Source organism: Protopterus annectens, chromosome 10.part0, assembly GCF_019279795.1.
Source record: "Protopterus annectens isolate FY-2018-M chromosome 10.part0, PAN1.0, whole genome shotgun sequence".
Taxonomy (NCBI): Eukaryota; Metazoa; Chordata; order Ceratodontiformes; family Protopteridae; genus Protopterus; species Protopterus annectens.
In genome coordinates, this window is record NC_056744.1 from 935377120 (window position 1) to 935396561 (window position 19442).

At 40.0% G+C, this 19442-nt stretch overlaps 1 protein-coding gene across 1 annotated transcript in view; it reads right to left on the minus strand.

The window, feature by feature from the left end:
• PLPPR5 (phospholipid phosphatase related 5) overlaps window positions 1-19442 on the minus strand; it is a 3295121-nt gene that overhangs the window by 3024777 nt on the left and 250902 nt on the right. The window contains exon 2 of the mRNA XM_044085711.1: window positions 3609-3700. Coding sequence (XP_043941646.1) covers window positions 3609-3674 — 66 coding nt within the window. The 5' untranslated portion in view covers window positions 3675-3700. The remainder of the gene's footprint in view (window positions 1-3608; window positions 3701-19442) is intronic.

Consider the following 19442-nt stretch of genomic DNA (forward strand, 5'->3'; position numbering starts at 1 on the left):
GCCCAAGCACTTATGCTGTACCTTCCTGAATGTTTTCTCTGATGGAATAAAGCTTTTCATGGATAAAGAAGAAACAAGCACATGGAATTCACTTTGTCAAAAGTTACTGAATTATTTAACTACTACAAATAGTTCTCAACTGAGTAATTTGTCCCTGAATTATGTTTCTCTTTGAGCTGTGTCTGTCAGTCCCCAAGTACACTTAGCTGTTAGGATTATTACTGCCATTTACCAGGTGGATAGTGCATTCCAATAACTATAAAGAGGGCCCATTATCTTTTACATGGCACCCATAACTGAAACTGCAAAGAGCAGCTACAGTAATGATTTTCAATGAATGTAGGAACACTGTGCTACAACTTAAACCAGAGCTCCAAATATTACTTGGCATAAAAATTGACTTAGCAGCATGATTTACTACTACATGGTTACGTTTGTGAAACTGTGCTTCATCCTGTACCACTCAACTAGTGTATTAATACTAACCACCTGCTTAGTATAGGCATAATACCATCAATCTTCAGATTATCTGATATCAAATAGTTAAGTGGTTAGCTTACTAAATCACAGATGCTACCCAAATCTTCAGCTTTTTGTCTCAGTGTCTCATACTGACGCCAAGTAGTTGGGACATGTAGGATGCTCAGATAAAAAAAAATCATTCCTTATGGTAATCAAGGATAAAGTAGCAATACACCATACAGAAAATCATCAGCTTCCACAGCAATTTCAGCTGTTTTTTGCTGCTAACCAATCAAAGAACAGTGGCGGACTGGAGGGTTCATTCATAGTCTATAGCTCCAGGAACATTTTTTTAAACAAAAGACCATTTTAACCTTTTATTTAAATAAAATAAAACATTGGCAACTACTCCATGGTACTCTGTAAGACAGAAAAATAAAACAAGGGTGTCAGACTGATTTTCTGTTATACTGCACCATAGTAGTACTAACATGAAACTAGCAATGTCTAATTTGTAATGTAAAATTAGCTTTCTATATACTTTTCCTGAGAACAAGGTCCTTACTCTTTGTTGCAGTGTTATACATATTCAGTCAGCAAATATGGCATTGAATATAATATTCATGTCTCGTTGCATTCCAAGAGGATCACTCAACAGCATTCCTATGTTTTGCAGATGAATATAATTTATTCATATCTCATCTATGAATATAAACATCACTGTATTTCTAAACTATTTCTAGCTCAAACTAAGAAATGCTGTGAACATAGTAATGAAACTTGGAAATCAACTACATTTTAAGTTACATTATCTTGTTTTGGGAATTCAGAAGAAAGACTATTATACCAAAGCTGCAAAATATCCAATAAGCTTTAGTTTCATGCTTGGTTTGCTCAGCTGTATTTAGGAACATTGTTTTCCCTATTGTCCCTCATCATGTGGTATCATAAGACTATGGAACTGGTAACACAGATTGACATAAACCTGTTGTGTTATGTATAGGTTCATAGGTGCTTACCAGTCTATCGGCCCAAAAGCCATTTTAAGCCTAGCCAGGCTTACCCGAAATTTGCCAAAATATTTGTTGATGTGTAAATACCCCATGGAATTATATGGTTTGGATACAGACTTGTACATACCAAGTGTTCACAAACTGCCCTGTCTATTGGGGATATATCAGTCACAGTCTATTATTGTGGACAAGGGGAACATTTCTGAGTCAGAACTTAAGGCTTTAAAAACTGACTTGCAACATTTTGAATTTTAACAATGCTATCCAAAAATTACAGGATTATCATTTCTGTGACATCTGTTTAGTATGGTAACTGTTGTATTTTAGATTATGCCAAGCAACAGACTTTATTTTTCTAAATGAGACTTTTTTCGTTTAAACAAGAAACTGCATTTCAGATACATACTGAAAGCCTGATTTGCTTCATTCTAACAGTTGTTAAACTTGTTAAAAGAGATGATGTATTGCCATTATAAGCTTTGTGTGAAATATCACAACTGTAGTTGTATTACATTAGTAATATTTGAGATTTTCATTGATTTTATTTATTGATAATTTCTCAGGATTGGAACAGTCATAATATTTCAGATTCTGTTCACTTTGAGCATTGGATTCTTACAGTCACTCTGTTGCTACTATCTGAAATAATCATTCATATGGGTGGGATTGATTATTTTTTTTCTCAGGGATTAAATAGTTTATTTTATTTAATTTGGTTAGTTTTACAAGGTTTCTCTAAAATCATAAGAATTTCATAGAGGCAATTTAATTAATTGTATAGAGGCAATTTTATTAGTTAATTAATTCATCCATCCATCCATCGTTGACCTGATAAGTCATTCTATGCTAGTGGCCTCTTTTCAGGAGAAACTTGAGATGGCATTTCTACAACACATTTTTATGCATTTTAAATAGAACATTATTTACACAATTGTGAAATACTGACTAACACAGGTACAACAAAAGAACAATGGAAACCATCAAAAATAAAAGTCTATGCCAAATATATAGAAAACAATAACTTTGTGTTTTGTATTCATGGAAGAAATGCACCAGGACTGATAATGACATACTATCTAATAGCCCAGTGTTCACACACTGGCACACTGTATTAGAATTTTCAGAAAAAAAAGGTTATTCAAGTGAAGCACTGACACTAAAGTATTACTGTAATGAGGAACAAAATGGCTGTATTATCTGTACTGACATTTGGAAAGATTTTCTATAATTTGCAGTTGACTAGACTTGTTGCTTCTAGCCATGCTGAATCAGTACTGCAGTGAAATTCTGAGGATCATTCCAAAGACACCTGCCTACATCAGATATACTTACATGAGGTGCTAAATGAAATAAACAGTACCTTATGAACTATACAATAACTTGCTTTTTTGTAGAAAGAAAATATCCTATTATCTTCAGTCTGACTGGATTATTCTCTTTCACACCCTAATAATATTAAGTCTCAGACCTCAAGGTTGCCTAATTCTGGTCCTAGGCTTACCTTTTTATGCAACACCCTAGCAAGCAAATGTAAAACAAACACAAATGGACACTGTTGCCGAGGGTGAGTTCCTTATAGCAATAAAAATGCAGTGACAGCAAAATGAGACGATGCCAAGTTGTTGGCTGTCTCTTTATTTTCAATAGCAGTCATTTTGTTAATTAATTTTTGGTCAGGCAAAGCATATAAATGCTTTCTTTATATTTTTGCAATTTGTTCTAAACCTCATTTATTTATATTTGGTTTGAGGAAGCAATCAATAAGAATTCTAATAAATATGTGTTTTAGCTTGTCTATGCCAAAAAAAATTCTAAAAATAAAATCAGACTATCCCCTCAAAAATGGAGTCACAGAATTAACAGACTCTGGAATTCTATAATTAAATAATAGTACACCATTTAAATATTTGTTAATTATAAGTATCAAATGCCTTCATCAATGTTACCCAACAGACACATTTAATCAACATGTCATTGAACAATATCTACAGATGTGATACAGACTTTAAATAGTGTTCTACATAATGCAAACCAAAATTCCAATACACAAAGTGCTTTTTTAATAGCATTTTATAGTAAAATATAACCTGATATTTCAATTTGGTTGACTATGCAGATGGTCTTATTACATACCTCAACAAATATAAAGCATGGAATGACACCATAGCTTTTCTGGATATACTTTTTCTTCTCTGCCATCCTACTGTCTTATAGGCATTTCAGACCTACAAAATAAAAGAAAAATAGTGCTGTTATCAGTTACTGGAACAGAGGTATGAATCTACCAAATTTTGAATGGCCATATTATATAATAGAATTGTGTGGTGATCTTGCATCAAAGAAATTACTCCAAACTGGTTAGTTGTGCAGGTACTTATAAGGGACTTCTGTAAACTAAAAATCGTATGGCCTATATCCATCCACCATCTTCCACATCAACATTATTAAAATATTAACCAGCATTTATTAATTTACTTACTCAATTATATTTGATAAAACTAAAAAAAAAATGCCTTTTGTGGTTGAAATGTCATGCAATGGGAAGTTTTGTCATTATTGGTTCACATGTTTTGTAAGTAAAGAAATGTGTTCTGAGTATACGTTGTCTGTTCTACTGCACTTATGGAAATGTATGCATTGCTATATCAATACCATTCATTAATGTCCATTGCTCATGATTTCTGGTGATTAGACCAATTATATTTATTTTTATTGCAGTATTGTTGTTCAGGTAGATTTATTTATTGATATTTTGTACTTTTTGCAGTTTCCTTATTTTAGCTGTTATGTGTACTTTCTGTAAGGTGTGCATTCCTGAGCACATACTGCTGATTTTATATTATGCTTACGGTTCTGTTGAGTGCTTTTGCCACTGCTCTTCAGTCACTTTCTGTGACACTCTAACAAGACACTTGGTGTAAAATCAGGCTCTCTGAGAGATTTCCATCTTATCTTAATCTATTTATGCATCTGCATTTTCATAGGTTTTATTGTTTTATCGGATATTTTAACCTCATAATATTTAGCCATCATTACAACCTACTCTGCAACACATCAAGTGTTTCAGTTATTTCCTGTACTGCTATTGTGAACATATTAATTTCAAATCTAGTTTTTTTTTGGTCATAATAACTGGTCAGTTTTGCTTTAACACTGGTAACACGTTATCAACTATGGCATGTACTTTTTCACCCTCTATACATAAAAATATAGCTTCAGATTTAGTGACCCCAATTTTACTTACACTTATACAGTTTTTGAAATGTTGAAATTGTTTGTGTTAATTAAGAGCAAATGCTGTCTATTAATACCAAATGATGATTCTGCTGAATGTCATATTGACGTTTGAAAACAATGATTTGTTATAGTTCTTTTAAGCTTTAAAATGTCTATTTTCTGACTCAAGTCTTTTGTGGCTTTATAGTCACTCACTTGACTGTGTTTGAGTGATATACTGGTACATTAATCAGATACATTTCCTACTTTCTTTACATGGCAGACAGACAGAAAGATATTTTATACCAGTCATTGTTTATGCAGTCTAATTTATTTCACTCTGTATACTTTTACAACAGTAATTTTGTTTTGTGCAACTGAACATAATCCAAATTAAAAATCAACTTAGCCTTTGAAGTCTTTTCTGGTTTTCCTCATGACCATACTACATAAATTGGCTCATAAAAGCAGGATATAGGGACAAAAGTGACAATATAATGCTCTACAAAACATTGAATGAAGTCTGGTCCTATATCACATTATACGAAACCCATCTATGCATAGCACAGTACTTGATAAATTAATAATGTCTCATTTAAAACATGCTAAACTAACAAGACTGTACCCTATTCATTCTCAGAGGGTGCCAGAGATTTTCCTCTTCAAAGCAAGGAATACAAGGCAGAAACCAGTAATGGATCATACAACAGGCAACAAGAGGACAGCTGTGTAAACACACACACACACACACACACACACACACACACACACACACACACACACACACACACACACACACACACAAACACACCTTCAGTATTAGCAAGTTCATTACCTGCATGGCTTTGGAATTTGAGAGGATACAAGGGACCCATAGAAAAAACAAAAGGACTGAGAGAAAATGTGTAAATTATATACAAAAGACACTCCACATTAGGACCAAACCAGCAGCCAAGCACTTTCAGGGAGTGATTTCAGCCATTCTGCCATTACACCACCCTATCACTTTGCCAAGATACATTATTGTATTTCTGCTAATAAAATGTATGAATCTATGATATTATATTATATTAATTTATATTCCTATCCTGTCTTAATTAATTTCAGTCTCTCTCTACTGGCCAAACTAGAACAAAGCTACAGAAAGATAGCCAAATTTACAACCAACCAACAATATAGATCACATCACTGCCTCTCTCTAAAACAACTAAATGCTCTCAAACTATATAATTCTCTGTCATACTAACTATTAATTACAGTCTTCAAACTACTGCACAGCCCTGAAAAATTCCCACCTCTTCACTACATCATTCAGCCATGGACTATTAACAGGCCTCTGTGCTCCAACGAGAAATCATTACTCTCCATAACTAAACCAAACAACAGTCCTAGATACTCCCTGTATTGACGCTGCATTGCTAATAGATGGAATACCATCCCATTCCACTTAAGAACAGCCTTCAATCTGAAAGACTTTAAATGCAAACTGAGGCATCTAAACGCTGTCAAACTATATAATTCTCTATTGTACTCACAATTAATTACAGTTTTCAAACTACTGCACAACCCTGAAAAATTCCCCCCTCTTCACTCCCATCATTCAACCATGGACTACTAACAAGCCTCTGTGCTCTGACAAATCATTACTCTCCATAACTAAACCTAACAATAATCCTAGATACTCCCTGTATTGATGCTGCATTGCTAATAGATGGAATACCATCCCATTCCACTTAAGAACAGTCTTCAACCTGAAAGACTTTAAATGTAAACTGAGGCAACACCTGATAAACCTGATAAATAAATGCTTCTGCACCACCCCTGGTTAAACTGGCATTAATATAGCTATATGAATTTGTGCTACAACTCTCTGCTGCACAAAAATTTAATTACAACTATACCCTACTCTGCCATCTTATCTCCTTTAACTTCCTTTGCCTGCTCTTCTCCCTCCATTTTTTTTTGCTGCTCTAACTCTTCATCTCATCTTCCCATGCTCTAGATTTCGAACAAGTCTTTATATTCACTGATATTCTTATGATATTCTTACATAATACCCAACAATCTATGCATACTGATGGTATTGCACTGCAGATGCAAAAAAAAAAAACATTTTTGTGGCTTCCATACACAGTCTTAAGGAGAAATTCCTTAAGCTTCAGTAGCACACATAAAAGAAGAAAGGCATAAGGCCGAGTGCTTTTCTCAATAGGGAATCATTGTTGGTACGATTTCTAATCGAGTGTTAGCAATGATTCACTTTTTAGAGAGATTTCTCCTTTCTTCACAGACTTACTCTTTAGGGAGATTTCTCCCTTCTTCACATTGGTGCAACCTTGGGGTTGGTATATATAAGTTGTGGGTAGTCCCCCTGCAAAAAAACAAGACAACTGAAGTTTTTCACCATCTTGGTTTTCAGGCATTTTTTCATTCTTCTGAAGCATCAGCTTTCAGAAAGTCAATGTTTTGTAGTGGAACCCATTTGCTGTATTCATATACAACCCATGTAGCTAGTATTTTTAATCAAAACTATTTGTAAATGATATAACTGATGTCAAGGATATGCAAATAATGTAACTGTTGCTCATGAATGAGACTGACTGTAAATAAATAAACAATGCAAGTGATGTCCATGATGTCTGTATAATAGATCCTTTCTCCGTGGGCCTCCACTGAAAAAGGGCATTGCTCAGTCTAACCTTCCTGGTAAACAAATGCCAATAAATAAATACATAAATAAAATAGTGAAGTGCATTTTGGTTTCCAGGCTATAATTTTTCAGTTTCAATGTGTGACATTTATCAAGATGATTTATGTGCTTTCTGCAGTCTTGGCTAGTGGTCAGTAATATGCTTGAAAGGCATTTATCCCTGTCTGCAGTTTCTTACAATCAGTATCAATAGTTTATTTTTTTTAGAAATGTAAACAGAATCTGTTTTACAGATATATGTAAGAGAAGTATATTCCAGTGAGGGAATATGCTGTATTATAATTATCTGTCCGTTATTATTATTATTGTTATTATCATCATGCTTGATCTTAACAGTAGAATATCACCCCCTGGATTCAGTGAATAGGTAATGTAAATTAAAATTTAAACTTAAACAGAAAATAATCTCTTAGTGCACCAACAGTTTGCTCAAGTCAATTCTTAGCAGACTACACAAGATCAAAAACATTTGCTTACATTTATAATAATTAGAATATTGAAAATGTTACAGTGTGTTGCTATATTAAAAGCTTTCATTAGAAAGTTGTGTGCAATATGTCCTTTTAGTCCTTAATTCATGCACGGTGATGCCTGCTTGAACAAAGCCACAGAGTTTAAATAACAGGGACTGAATTTGCAAATAATTTGCATAATGTGTACTGAACAATTCTATGTTTACAAACATGAGCACAAGCTAATGATTTACAGTTTAGTAAAACTGCAGCACCAAGGCTGGAAAATAGGTGAACAAGAAGCAAATAAGAAAGGTGTTCAAATGCATTCAGTGGAATATTGCATGTATTAGGAAGTATTACACCATAAGGAACACCAGTAAAAAGTGCAAATGAAAATTAGCAGGAAACAACAAAGTAGAGAACATTATGTGAAGTTGTTTGTCTTTCGGCTTTTCCCGGTTAGGGGTCGCCACAGCGGAACTCCGGTCCGCTAATGACTGGCAGTTGTTTTTTATGGTGTCAAGTTGCCAGCCCGACCCCCAACCAAGGCACGCCCATTCAACGCATGTCTTTCAAATGCCCACTCAACTGCGGGGAGGACATGCAGACTCCACAAAGAAGGCACTCCCAATCCAAGCTGAGAATCGAACAGGAGAACCTCTTGCTGTGAGGCAGCAATGCTACCACTGCGCCACCGCAGAAGTAAACATTATGTGAACATAGAAGTTAAATAGATCAGGAGTGTGTCAGTTTGTCAAATGAAGTTTCAGCAAACACCATTTTACTGAAATAGTTTTGGACAATGGCAATAGTGGAGAATTCTCATTTCTTCATTGTTGTGTGACATTGGAATAGGTATCTTTCACTTTGGGAGGAGCTTGGGGTGTTCCACCACATAGAGGATACAGGAAAATTTTACTCTGAGATTTACCAAAAATGCTTTTGAGAAAATGTTTTTATAGCACACTTCACAGAAAATGCTGTTGATGTATTGACATTCTTCCAGTTGCTCAGGGAACACAATTTTTTTCACACAAGACTAATAGATGATTGCAATCAGAGCTGTTTAAAATGCTCCTTAGCTTTAAGTCCTTAAAAACAACAGGGTTGCACAAAAAAGATAAGAAAAGTAATTCAGGCTTCTGTTCTTTTCCGAGCTATAAGTGTGCTGGTTCTGATTGCCAACATTTTAGAAATCATTCGCATCTGTATTTAGTCATAGGTATACTTTGTGTGACAGAACCAAATCTTTTAATGGCAGTATTTGCCCAACTCCTCTTCCAGGTAGCACTTTTCATTACTTTCTAACATTGCAAATTCCAATTCATCAGATTCCTTTGGAAACTAATCATAAGCTATAATACAACTATTCATTCAATTTTACAGTACATTAACCGATACATTGCTATCCTGTTGAGAGATTCAGGATAATATGCATATTACATCTTGTAAACCAATCCAATTAGGACTATATCAAAAGACTTGCGATGCAGTTACACAATAGCAACAGAAAAAAAGTATAAACCCTTGGTCAACACAGGTATTTATCTTTCTTAAATGCTATAGAATGTATCATTTGAAAAAAAAAAACTATAAGCTTTAAAAGTTTGTCGTTCCTTTCTTGATTTAAAATAACATTGTTCCACAGTGAAGTACCATTGTACAAGAAACAAGCCTGCTATCTCCAGCAATATTATACTTGTAAAGGCAGGGAAAAATCAATACTCGGCCACTAAAAGTGTTGCACTTTTATAGACTGCTGAGAGAAACAAAAATTAAGCTACTATACAAAGTGCTTTTCACTCAGCGTAGACTCTGCAACTACAGAAGGCTCATAATCAGTGGACTTTCTTTTTTCCTAACATTTTAGAAATATGAAGCCATGATCACACAAAATCTCTGTCATTAGGATTTCTGTTTTCATTTGCTGATATACTGAGTGCAAATGTATATTTCTCATTTAAACAAAATTACTTCCATGATAATGTTGACATTTCTTAAAACAAAATATCAATGGCAGCATTGACAATTCATAAAATAAATGAGCTTACTGAAGAAAGTTTGTAAAACAGTTAGTTATGTAACTCACCATAACGATCGATGTATGTGGTCCATCTCGCCTACATTCATTACTGATGGGTTCGGAGCCGAGAATCGGCTCCGACTCAGCCGATTATTTTCTAGCACAAAGTCTCTAATTGGCTGGGCTAACCTCACTAAGAGGAATATCACCCACCAGGAAAAGGGAATAAAACCAATTTTGAAGGGTCTCAGAGCAATATTCCTCCAAATCCTTCAGACAGGGGGCAGGTGGGAGGGTACGTAAGAATGTAGTCGAGATGGACCATATACATCGATCGTTATGGTGAGTACATAACTAACTGATGTTATGTGGTCCTATCTCGCCTACATTCATTACTGATGGGACAGCGTCCCTAGCACCTCTAACCCGGGAGGCTCATAGGAAAATACTCCTGAGAACCATGGAACCAAAGGAAGCCCGGCCTCTAGATGCCACGTCCAGCTTGTAATGAGAGATAAAGGTGTGATGAGAAGCCCAGGTGGCCGCTGCACAAATGTCGTCCAAGGAAAGCCTGGCATGATATGCTATTGAAGTCGAGACTGCCCTGGTGGAATGAGCCTTAACAGGGAAAGGTAAATTTCTGCCTGCTGATGAGTAAATAAAGGAAATGCAATCCTTAATCCACTTAGAAATTGTGCACTTGGAAACAGAGCTACCAGTTCTATTCTCCGAGAAGGACAAAAACAATTGATCTGATTTTCTTACATGTTTCGCCCGGTGTAAATAGAATCTTAGTTGTCTATGCACATCCAGTTGATGAAATTTGAGCTCTGCTTTGTTGGAGAAGTTGGGAAAGAACACAGGTAACTCAATGGATTGGTGGAGGTTAAATGTAGAAGACACCTTAGGGAGGAAGGACGGATTAAGTCTCAAGGATACCCTGTCTTTATGGAAGATCAAATACGGGGGCTTAATGGACAACACTTGAAGTTCTGATACTCTTCTAGCCTAAGTGATGGCCACCAAGAACGTCGTCTTCCAAGATAAGAATTTTAGTTCGCAATTGCAGCCGGCTCAAAGGGCGGAGAAGTGATGGCTTGCAATACCAGATTTAAATCCCATGGCATGACGGGTTCTGACACAGGAGGGCGAAGTAACCAGGCTCCTTTCAAAAAGGCCTTGCAAAGTTTATGGCCCATAAGAGCGGGCTAATAGGATATGTGGAGGTTAGAAATGGCCGCCAGCTGCACCTTAATGGTCGAGGGAGCGGAGCCTTGTCGGAAGAGCATAGCTAAAAAGTCTAAGACCGCCAATATAGGGGCTGTGAAAGGGTCCAGGCCTTGGGCCTGAGCCCAGATGGAAAATCTCTTCCATTTGCTAGAGTAAATTCTTCTGGTGGAGGACTTGTGAGACGACGATATGATATGCACCACCTCAGGTGAAAGGGAATGTAGTCTAACTATTGATGGAAGTGGAGCAGCCAGGCTGTCAACCTGAGGGACTGTAGGGAGGGGTGGAACTGTCCCGACATGTGAGTCCATAGGTCTGGCACTGGATCCAGAGTCCAAGGACCGTCCACTGTGAACCGCCGAAGGAAGGGGAACCAGACTTGGCGAGGCCAGTGTGGAGCAATTAGAATCATCTTGCTTCCCAAGTAAATGGCTTTCTGAATCACTCTTGGTAACAGAGGAAACGGAGGAAAGGCATAGAGCAGACCGAGAGGCTAACCGTGGACTAGAGCGTCCCTGGGTGACTCTCCCTGTGGGGGGATCAGGGTGAAGTAGTTGCTGCATTTGGCATTGAGAGGACTGGCAAAGAGATCGCAGCAAGGCTGACCCCACCTGCTGAAGATGCGAGTCACAACTCGGTTGTTCAGAGACCACTCGTAGGGCATCAGAATAGCTCTGCTTAGCCTGTCTGCTATCACGTTGGATTTTCCCGGAATGTGCGTTGCCACTAGAAACCATTGGGAAGACACTGCCCAATTCCAGTCTCTCATGGCTTCTCTGCAAAGGGGGTAAGACTTGGTTCCACCTTGCTTGTTCAGGTACCACACAACTGACATGCTGTCTGAGTGAATAGCAATTGTTCCCCGGGGAAGAGAGCTCTGGAGTGCTTGCAATGCTAATAGCACTGCTCTCATCTCTAGGACATTGATGTGTAAGTGTACCTCGTGATCCTGCCACGTGCCTTGGACCGTTCTGCCCAGATAATGCCCCCCCCACCCTATCTGGGAAGCGACGTGGTCACTGTGGCAGCAGGAGACAAGGGAACTAGATTCCTCCCCTTGTCCAGGTTGGAAGAACATAGCCACCAACGGAGATCCTGTCTTCATAGTTCTGTGAGGAGAATTGGATGAGAAAGAGGTAATTTTTGAAAGGACCACTGGACTGAAAGGAGCCACTGGAGGATCCGCATGTGTAGCCTGGCTAAGGGTACTAGCATGATGGTCACCGCCATGGATCCCAATAGTTGAAGAACTAACCTGGCTTGAACCTTCTTGCGGGGCAACAAAGTTGAGATTGCAACACTGTTATTCTTTCTAGAGGTAGAAAGGCCCTCATTTGAACAGAGTCTAGCTCTGCGCCTATAAATACAACACGCTGTGAGGGCAGCAAGGCAGATTTTTCCCAGTTTAATGTAATTCCTAGCCTTTGGCAATGGGTTATGGTAGCATCCCTGGCTTGAATGAGGAGATGCCTGGTGGGGGTAAGGAGCCAGTCGTGCAGGTAAGGAAACACCTGGAATCCTAGACGTCTCAGGTGAGCTGTCACCACTGCCAAGCACTTGGTAAACACCCTGGGGGCTGTGGTGAGACCAAAGGGCAGGGCTAGAAACTGGAAATGACTGGCTCCCAGCCAGAAGCGTAAATGATTCCTGGATGCCTTGTTTATCTTGATGTGGTAATAGGCATCCTTGAGGTCGATGGAGCACATCCATACTCCCTCTCCCAGCAATGGGAAGATGGACTGAAGAGTGACCATTCGAAATTTGGACTTCAGGACGTAGTGATTCAATCGGCTGAGATCCAGAATAGGTCTCAGGTCCCCTGTTCTTTTTTTTTTTTTTTTTTTTCGGCACCAAAAAGAGTCTTGAGTAAGTTCCTGATCCGATCTGGTCTGAGGGGACCGGTTGGATGACTCCTTTTCTTAGCAGCTTTGATATCTCTAGTGCTGCTTGATCCCTTTGACTGGGTGGAACGTCCGAGATTTTTTGATTGGGGGAGGGGATGAAGCAAAGGGAATGGTGTAACCTCCGGTAATTATTCGAAGCACCCATCGATCCTGAGTGATGCTCTCCCAGGCTTGAGGATGCCTCGAAAAATGGCCCCCGACTGGCTCCGGAATAGCACAGTCGGGCGATCTCTCAGGGATGCTGACAGGAAGATCCACGAAAGGAGTCGCGGTCTCCCAAATTGCGGGGGCCTCCTCTGCCCCTAGGATGACGTCTTCCAGAATAATTCCCCCCTCCTCTGCCTCTGGAGGGGGGGTCACCATGAGTGGCTGGGAAAGACTTTTGTGACTTCCTGAACCACATCTTCCCTCCTCTCTGAGCCTTGGGATAAGGCCTAGAGGGAAGAGAAAAATGGGCCCCTACGGCAGATAGTCTTACCCTCCTGCTCACATCTGGTGAGAGTGTCTTTCACTTTGGGTCCGAAAAGAGAGGACCCATCGAAGGGGGGTCAGTGAAGGAAGACTTGAAGGCCTCCGCGAAGTGACATAGGCGCATCCAGGCTTGCCTCCTAAGAGCCAAACCTGAACTAGCTGCCCTACTCGCCCCTTCGGCTGCCTAAGATATGAGCCCCATGGACGAGTTGGCAATGGAACCAAGGGTAGACAACTGGGCGTTAACAGTCTGTGCTACCACCTCAGGCATGTTACCTGTCAAGGTATCTCCCAACTCTTTGAGGAGATCTCCCTGGAGCCGAGTAAAGTGAAAAGGTAATTCAGTGACCGCAGTGTAAAGGTCGCTGAAGACAGGGTACGCTTCCCATAGCGATCCATACTCCTGGACTCCTTGTTAGGAGGATGGACGGAGGAAGAAGCCTCTGCAACTTCCTGCTGAGTGGCTGATGCCACCACCATGGCATCTACAGGGACCCCTTTTGTCAAGAACTCTTTCCCTGGGGGAGCAGACAGGAACTTATTTGGATGACTGGGCACCGGTTCCACGGAATCAGGGTGCTCCCACACCCTTCGACAAATCAGGTCTAAGAGTTCAATGAAGGGTGGAGACACCCAGGACGTGGGAGGTTGAGCTCCGAAGGCCTTGAGGAATACTGACTCCTCCTCAGAGGGGGGCTTGGAGGGCCAGTCGCCTCTCTGCCTCAATATCTCCAGGATGTCGGAGAAAGAGACATCATCGGAGGACGACTTAGGGGACCCCTCTGCATCTTCGAGGTTGGTATCCGAGGTGATGGACTCGTCTTGGGAGTCTATGTGCTTCCTCTTGCACAACTTCTTCCTAGGAGGCTCCTCAGGCACAGACTCTGAGGGGCCCTCAGAAAGTTGGGGACAACTCATGGGGGTGTCCTCAGGCCTTCGAGCTCCGCTGTCCACAGATAGGGGGGCATCAGAGGCTCTAGCCGGGGTGTATGGGGATGGAGTGACCGATCCAAGCGATGTCACTGACTACCAGGCCAGTGCGCTCCTCATGGCCTCGAAGATGGGCCCCCCCGAATCCGAGGACTGACCCATCTTCGAGACTACAACCGGAGTCGGGGTCCCCCTAGCCGAAGCACCGAGAGGGAGACTCGGGGCCGACAGAAGTCCCGATGCATCCCCCTCGGTCCCGACCGAGGAAACTCGAGTGCCGAAACCAGATGATGGAACCGAAATGGTTGGAGCCAACGACGGCTCCGATAAACCCGCCAGGGGTGTCGGAGCCAGCGCAAGGACATCACTCGTCACCGAGCGCTCCGGCTCCGATGACACAGAGGTGCTTGGAGGAGGAATCATCGGTACCGACAAGGGGGTAGGCTCCGGGGCCGACTGGGTCAGAGCCGAAACAATTTGGCTAACACCAGCGACTGAAGAAGCCTCTGGACCACCCTATCCACATCCAAATCAGACAACCTAGAGGATTTGGAGGAAACTGAAGGAGATGAGGCTTCCTGTCTAACACTGGGTGACTGGCTCCGAATTGGCTCCAAAATGATCGGAGCTGAGGTCGACTCCAGTACCACAGATACCTCCTGCGGCCCCGAGGACAATGGAGCCGCGGAGGCAGTATCCAAACCAGAGCTCTTGTCCTGCGGCTCCAAAGCCAACGGAGCCGAGGAGGTTGTAACTATTTTCAAAATCTTCTCCGGGGGCTCCGAAGATCTAGATGGAGCCGGAGATCTTTTCTTAGTTCTGGTAGATTTAGACTTGCCAGTAGAAGAAGCAGACTCTAGAGCCTCTTCAAAGGAGGGCTTGACTAGGCCCTTCAAAATCAGTTTATTTTTCCTTTCCTGCAGCACCCTAGAGCTGAAGGAATGGCAGACACTGCATGTTTCTTGTAAATGAATTGCACCAAGGCAATAAACACAGATGGCATGCCCATCTGTGATCGACATTTTATAGGCACACTTAGAGCATTTTTTAAACCCGGAGGGTTTATGCTCCTTTTGAATTTAAACGTTCCCTAGGAAGGAACCGACGAAAAACACACTAAAGAACGAAGGCGAAGGAGAGGACTAGGTCCCTCTAAATTAAACTGGCCTAGCCCACCAAACACAAGGGAAACCCCACACACTCTCCAAAAAAAAACTAACCGAACAGGCTCAAACACACACAAAACACAATATAGCTATGAGAATAGCTTTTAGTCTAACAGAGAAGTACAAAACTTTAGAAAGTTTAGTAAAAGTGTACTTAGCCACAGCCAAGCTCGAGACCACGTCCTAACTCAACGAGTGGCAAACGAGATCTGGGGGCGAGGTGCATCCTGGGATACCAGTTAGCCCAGCCAATTAGAGACTTCGTGCTAGAAAATAATCGGCCAAGTCGGAGCCAATTCTCAGCTCCGAACCCATCAGTAATGAATGTAGGCGAGATAGGACCACACAACATCAACTGTATCTGTTAAGGGTAAGCAGTTTTGTTACAGTATACATGGGGGTGCCCTTGACCATATGCACCAAAACTGGGCAGAGAGGTTTTATTTTTCTAATATTCATTTAGAAAACTTTTTTGCTACAGAATAACTGACACCTGCTTGGTGGGGAGATATTCAGAAACACAAAGCACACTGTGCTGTCTTGTTAATAGCAGAGTTGCTCAGTGCTATATGAGTTCCTGGCTCAAAGAGCACCGTAACATTGCAGTGCTATGAAGTCTGAGGCTAGCAATGCTATAGAGCTGTACTTGACAGCTTCACATGTAAATGCTGCAGTCCAGCCATATAAATTAGCCATGTGATCTGCCCTGAGCCTTACTCTGGGATTGAAATTGCATAGAACAGTGATTCAATGCTCTTTCAGAGCAGTGCAGTGGTACCGAACATGCTGTCTTGCAGCATTCTCTTATTTCTGTCTATGGAAGCAGTGGTCCCATTAGCCCCACAGCAGGTAAGCGATGCAAGGCTCGGTGTGTGTCTGTGAGAGACTGTATGTGAATGTGTGATACTCTGTGTATGGTTGTCAGAATGTGTGCTTATACTTGTGCAATAGAACTGCATTGGTTGCTAGAGGGAAGGGAACACTAGAGCAATTGTTCCATCTGTGCTAGGTGTCCAATTCAGAGGAATGGAAAGTAGTTAGTGATGGCCCTTTCCTCCATGTGTCTCACATATTTCTAAACTTCTACTTAGCTCTGTAGTACTACTTCAGCACAAAGCACACCACTATTTGCACAAAATAGAGCTAACCTTTTTGAATACCACTAGTATCTCGCATGGCAGTTTGCAAATTATGCTAACAATTATTCCTCAATTGTCATTATATTTAAACAAACGTTTAGCATTTTAATGGATATTTAGGACAGTAAGGAATGAAAAACGCACTTCGCAAATGAAAAGACTGTATTACAAAATGTTTAAAAGACAGCTAACTCGATTAGTCCTGAGCAGCAGAAAGGCTAGGTAATCCCTTTGCTTCCTAAAATCTTTTAAATTATGAAACTATGCTTCCTGACAGGATTTCTTCAAATTCCTCTAATGAGGATGCACACCTTATAATTTGTAATATCTCAGATATGGTATTAGTCGCAAAAAATTAAAGTGGTTTTGGCAGACTATAAATTATACCCTCGTGATAGTATCAAATGGACTTCCCTACGTGGTCTTCAGGAGAAATTCCTCAAGCTTCAATAGCACAAAGAAAAAATGATGAACGGCATAAGGCTGAAAGCTTTTCTCCTTAAGAAATCATTGCTGGTGGAATTTCTAATTGTGTGCTAGCAATGATTCACTTTTTAGGGAGATTTCACCCTTTGAGTTGCTGCTACCATACAAACATAGCCAGTTCGGGGGGGGGGGGGGGGTGGAGTATGTAGAGCTTACCCTGCACATTGTGGGGAGTGCTGGGGGGGAGGGGGCTTGCCCCCTCTTGTTTTTTGGGCATTTTTTTCATTCTTTTGAAGTGTTGGATTTCAGGAAATCAGAGTTTCATAGTGGAACCTGTCAAATGTCTCTCTGATGACACTCAATTCATATTGCAAATTTATGAAAGCAAAATGGTATTTTACTTGCCAAACATTAGTTGTACTACGGTCAGACATTCATATTTCTGTAACAATGCAAGCTTTACCCAATATATCACTGAATGAGTTGTTACAAGACTGTTCCAGTAACATAGGACAAGACCAGGTAAGATACTGTATAAACAAGGAAAATTATGATTATATTTTCACAACATTTCAATACAAAATATCCATTTACAAATCCTGCAAATTTGGTGGCAAGTATCAGTGGCAAAATTGAGTTTCTTAATTTTATATATATGTTGGCTATATTTGCTCACATGCAGGTCACACTGCTTTTAAAATAATAATGCTTTTATTAAAACATTGGTAATATTTATAATTGTTGTAACATATAAACATTTATATCTCTGGATGGCTTCAGGATATCCACTACTTTTTAATATCAATTCCTTATTAGCACCAAGAGCTTACATACGTTGCCCTCAAAATGGCAGCATTGTATGTAATTGTTCATAACTTCTTTGCAAACATTTTTCAATAACACACATTCTGAACATTCCATGGTGATGGCTTCACTGTGCATGCCTACCAAATCATGTCAGGTTGAAAATGCCAACTTGTTCACAAACGCAAAACCTTCTGCTGTTGAAAATATATTCTTGATATCAGAATAGTGCTAATATTATAACAACTTGCACCTAAAATAAGCAGCTATATCTGTGGATGTATGTATTTTACACAAATTATTTTAGTGCCATATTTTGTCTACTACCCACAGATTCCACAAGCCCCCAAACATGGCCCTAACACACACTGCATTTGCATTACAAATGAAAATGTGGAAAGTATGTCATAATTTCAGAACCTTCTGCAAACTCTAGTCCTGCATATTTAAGCAATAACCCATGCCTGGGTGTGGGTAATGCTGGATTTACCCATGTTTGGTGTGGTTAGGTCACGAGGGCGAAGCCCGAGTGGCCAAACAAAGACAACCCTTGTAAATCTAGCATTACCCACACCCAGAAGTGGGTTATTGCTATTATACAATATTATTTAAGAAAAAAAATACTTACTTTTCTTAAAGAATGGCATTGTATAATGCCTCCTTACTGCCCTTCCGCAGTTGTCCAGTATTCTGCGGCAGTTCTGATGTACTGCGCATGTGTATGGTTATGCAGTACGTCAGAGCTATGTGTGGAAACAACGGAGAAAGGAAGATCTCGTTGCTTTTTAAAAGGTGTCTCGCTATGTTAAAAGAGTTTAATATAACGAGATATCTTAAAAAAAAAAAAAAGCAACGGAGATCTTCCTTTCTCCTTTGCTTTTTTAAAGCTATCTTGCTATGTTAACGTTTAACATAACGAGACAGCTTTAAAAAAGCAACGGAGAAAGGAAGATTTCCGTTGCCTTTTTTTTAAGATATCTCGCTATGTTAAACTCATTTAACATAGTGAGATAACAGCAACGGAGCTCTTCAGTTCTCCGTTGCTGTCCAACAAAAAAAAAAAAAGACTTATACTAATGGAAAAAGTCCGGGCGACCAGACCTTTTTCCATTAGTATAAGTCTGATTTACAACGTGCACGCTGACCAATCAGCGTGCACGTTTTGGGAAATTAATAGAGGGTCGTTATATAATTCACAGTAATGGTTTCACTGTGTCATATGCTATATCAGGCCAGCTTATACATGCCACATTGTTAGCAAAAGTTGAGCAAGCCATTCTTAAGATTCTGTTATTAGTATGAGTATTGTTGATATTCATAGCTTCAGTGGGTAAAAAAAAGCTGTATAGATCAGTATGTGTACATGTAAGCCACCTCCTTTTTAATGCATTTTCTACCATTCTCTGCGTGCATGGGTGCATACTAATACCATTCGTGAGATACTATCGCAATATTAGAACATTGCTAATATTAATAAATTGTACTAAAAAGGG